The sequence below is a fragment of the Peromyscus californicus genome, unplaced genomic scaffold (genome assembly GCF_007827085.1).
Source record: "Peromyscus californicus insignis strain IS unplaced genomic scaffold, ASM782708v3 Scaffold_9__1_contigs__length_137607984, whole genome shotgun sequence".
In the NCBI taxonomy this organism is placed as follows: Eukaryota; Metazoa; Chordata; class Mammalia; order Rodentia; family Cricetidae; genus Peromyscus; species Peromyscus californicus.
Window position 1 is genome coordinate 47,387,338 of NW_026294617.1, and position 3,627 is coordinate 47,390,964.

The window sequence follows — 3,627 nt, forward strand, 5'->3', positions numbered from 1 at the left end:
TCCTGCTCTTCCTGATGCCTTTCTCCAGTGCACCAGCCCCCAAGCCTCAGCTCTATCCCACTGGGCAGTTATCTCTCATCTTCCACCCATTTTCTGTCTTCTAGAACATCTTCTGTGAAAATCTCGCCCTCGGATGGACTCTGATAACTTTGCAAGTTCCTTTTTTCCTTTATCATCACTCTGGTGAAGTGCTGGGAAAGAGAAGAGATAAATACGCGTACTCAGTTTGCCGTCTTCAGTCAGTCTGTTTTATTGAAAAGTGTATGGGTAAAAAATTTCCCCCGGGGTAATTTGGTTTTGTGAATAGTGTAAGTTCCCTGCCTGGAAGATTCAAGAAGTGATGCTCTGCTTATGAGACTAAGGTTGGAGGGCTCAAAGTTTCCTACTCAGTAATCTGGTAAGAGGAAGCATTTAGACAGGAGAGGGAGATAAACTCTGCAGATGTTTAGACAGCCCTGACACTCATTTACAACTGGATAAGATAGTTCTACAAAAAAAGTTTAGTTAAAGCAAAAGATCGTGTTCGTTCCGCAGTGGTGGTCCTGGGAATGTCCTAATCTTTGATTTCCTCCAAACTTTGGCACCTGAGAGAATAAAGCCGCAGCACCAGGGCCACTCCTAATGCAACTCACTCTCAAAGAATGTCCCCTTTGAGCCACTGTGATACCTGCTGGTTACTCCCATAGATTCCTCTGGATTGGCTGCGACTGCAAATAAAACACTGTTTGCCTGCAATCAAGTCGATAAGCTCCAATATAAACGAAGGCAGGCACCTGTTCTCAGGCGGCAACTGTGGCGTTCACTCTCTTTCTTCCTAAACGTTTTCATGCAAGAACTGAGAAGGACCTATTGTCTCTGGCCAGAAGAAGAAGATCTTTAAGGAAGAAAAGGCCCAAAATGGGGCTGCTGAACTCTAAAAATCCCAAAGACAAGCAAGCCCACATTCTCCTTCTGGGACTCGACTCGGCTGGGAAATCTACTCTGCTTTACAGGTTAAAGCTTGCCGAGACTCTCACAACCATCCCCACCATCGGCTTCAACGTGGAAATGGTCCAGCTGGCCAGCGGCCTCCCGCTCACCGTGTGGGACGTCGGAGGCCAGGAGAAGATGCGGACGGTCTGGGACTGCTACTGTGAGAACGCAGACGGGCTGGTGTACGTGGTGGACTGCTCCGACGGCAAGCAGCGCCTCGAGGACTCCCGCAAAGAGCTCAAGCACATTTTGCAGAACGAACACATCAAAAACGCGCCGGTCGTCATATTAGCCAACAAGCAGGACTTGCCTGGAGCTCTGAGTGCCGAGGACATCACCAGGATGTTCAAGGTGAAGGAGCTGTGCAGCGACCGGAACTGGTACGTGCAGCCCTGCTGCGGAGTCACTGGAGAAGGGCTGGATGACGGGTTCAGGAAATTAACTGAGTTTGTGAAAAGCCACCTGAAGACAAGAGACACCTTAGCGTTCTTCAAGCAGAAATGAGGCGGTGCGACCGTCCCAGCCTCTGAAAGACAGTGATGATGTGAAAATGGGAAATCTGTCTTATTTCCCATGTAAAGTGAGAAAGTGAATTATCGAGTTAGCCAACTTTTCTGGAGATTCATTGCACCCGGTCCCGCCAAAGAAGGAGCTTTATAGCAAACTATGGGGTCATGGTCGTTGAGATGGAAGAATTTATATTTTGAAAAGGTTAATATGTTGGATGATTTGAAAGTCGTATTTAGAACCAGATAAATGTTTATTAATTTTCTATGACCTCTGGGGTAATATCTGTCTGCTTACACAGTCAGGATTCTTTCAAATAGTTCCCAGCTGTGGCAGGGATTGAATTTCTACCCTGTTCTACCCTGGGTAATAACTGAGTGGTGAGAAAAAAATTAAATTATGAAGAGGGGAAAGGCTGATGTTAACCTCTTGAAAATCTTCATTATCTAAACAGAGCTCCTTTCCCCTAATCCTGGCAGCTTTTTGAAATCTATTTCTGGTAACTTTCTTCAGTGAGTCTTTTTTAAAAATATATTTTTTATCCTTTGAGTATTTAATACGATGTATATTGATCATATTCACACACACACACACACACACACACACACACACACACACACACGCCCTCAGTGAATCTTAAACAATTTTTAGATTAGGTGTTCTGCAGGGTAGCCTCTTGAGTTTAGAGTTCCGCCCCAGGCTGCAGCCTCGGGACCTGCATCAGTGGAACTCAGTTCAGCAGCCCCATCCCCTGGGAACACAGGTGCTCTGGGTAGTGACCGAACAGGAAGCCAAGGCAGACTTTGCTCCCAGAGACCTTGCAGTTCACTGGGTGAAGCGACAGGAAGCTGGTAGCTGGAGCAAGGCAGTACTCGTGCAAGTTATTGCAGGAGAGACGCCCGGGGAAACAGGAAACACCTCCTGTAGGAGATGGAGTTGAAGAGGGCGTCTCTGCCCTCTACCAGGGACCCCAGCCAGGCAGAGATTAGTCAAGAAACGTTCTCATCACTGGGTGGTGAGAATGCCATCAGGACCAAGGAAAGGGGTGGGTGGTTGAGGGGCAAAGGAACTGAGAATGGAGTTGTAATCTCTGAGAGGAGTAGAGCTCCCAGAGAGGCCCTGGAGCTAACGCTTTCCTCTTTTCTACAACAGTGAGGCTCCTTTGGTGTAAGGGAATATCACTGAGCTCCACAGCAACCCTAGAGGCTACAAATCATGACAGGGGAAAATAAAGGGTTAATAAGTCAAGTGTAGAGCTGGAGAGGTGGCTCAGAGGTTAAGAGCACTTACTGCTCTTCCAGCAGACTTGAATGAGTTCCTAACTCCTGTTGGATGGCTCACAATTAATTACATGTGACTCCAGTGTCAGGGGATCCGACACCCTTTTCTGGGCACCAGTACATATGTGGTACACATGTACATACACACATAAGTAAAAACAAAAATAAATCTTAAAATAAGTCAAAGGTAGTGGCCCCTGGGTTCCTTTAAGTTTTTTCTTTTCTCCTTGTAGTTATAGTTTGCTCACTGAAGGTCTTTCTGTGCTTCACAGTATAGACCTCAGTAAAGAAGACATATAATAATGGCGACTTTTGGTTTAAAACTGTGTATACCAGTCATCGGGATAAACACTTTCCCAGATCTTCTCATGTAATGTTTACAACAAGTCTGAGGGAAAAAATAGGCATTGTTATTTCAGTTTACAGATGTGAGCATTGAGGCTAAACAAGGTGAAATCACCCTCCCCCCCTTACACACACACACACACACACACACACACACACACACACACACACACCCATTTAAAATTTTATGACATTAGTGTGTGTGTGTGGTGGGGGGTCAGAAGACAATTTTGAGGAGTCATTTCCTTCCACCGTGTAGGTCTCCAGCCATCTATTTCCCCCTTTCTTTTATTTTTGAGTTCAATAATATAATTACATAATTTCTCCCTCCCCCCTCCAAACCCTCCCATATACCCTGCCTTGCTCTTTTTTAAATCTGTGCTCTCTTTTTTCACTGATTTTAACTGAGAAATTGCCAGATTGGAACTCAGGTGTGTCTGACACCATGAAAGGCCTCTGCTGCTCCTTACCTTGTTGTTCTAGAGACAAAATATCTTCTCTGCCATCAGTGAGCTTCCAGCAC

General features: G+C 45.8%; 1 protein-coding gene across 1 annotated transcript; it reads left to right on the forward strand.

Annotated features, from left to right (window-relative positions):
• Arl14 (ADP ribosylation factor like GTPase 14) lies at positions 1-1,750 on the forward strand. Its single transcript, XM_052730989.1, has one exon. The coding sequence runs from the start codon at positions 898-900 to the stop codon at positions 1,474-1,476; it is 579 nt and encodes a 192-aa protein (XP_052586949.1). The 5' UTR covers positions 1-897; the 3' UTR covers positions 1,477-1,750.
• The last annotated feature ends 1,877 nt before the right edge of the window (positions 1,751-3,627 follow it).

What these genes read in the sequence shown, in the direction of transcription:
- Arl14 (XM_052730989.1), top strand. Translation starts at nt 898, where the DNA reads ATGGGGCTGCTGAACTCTAAAAATCCCAAAGACAAGCAAGCCCACATT.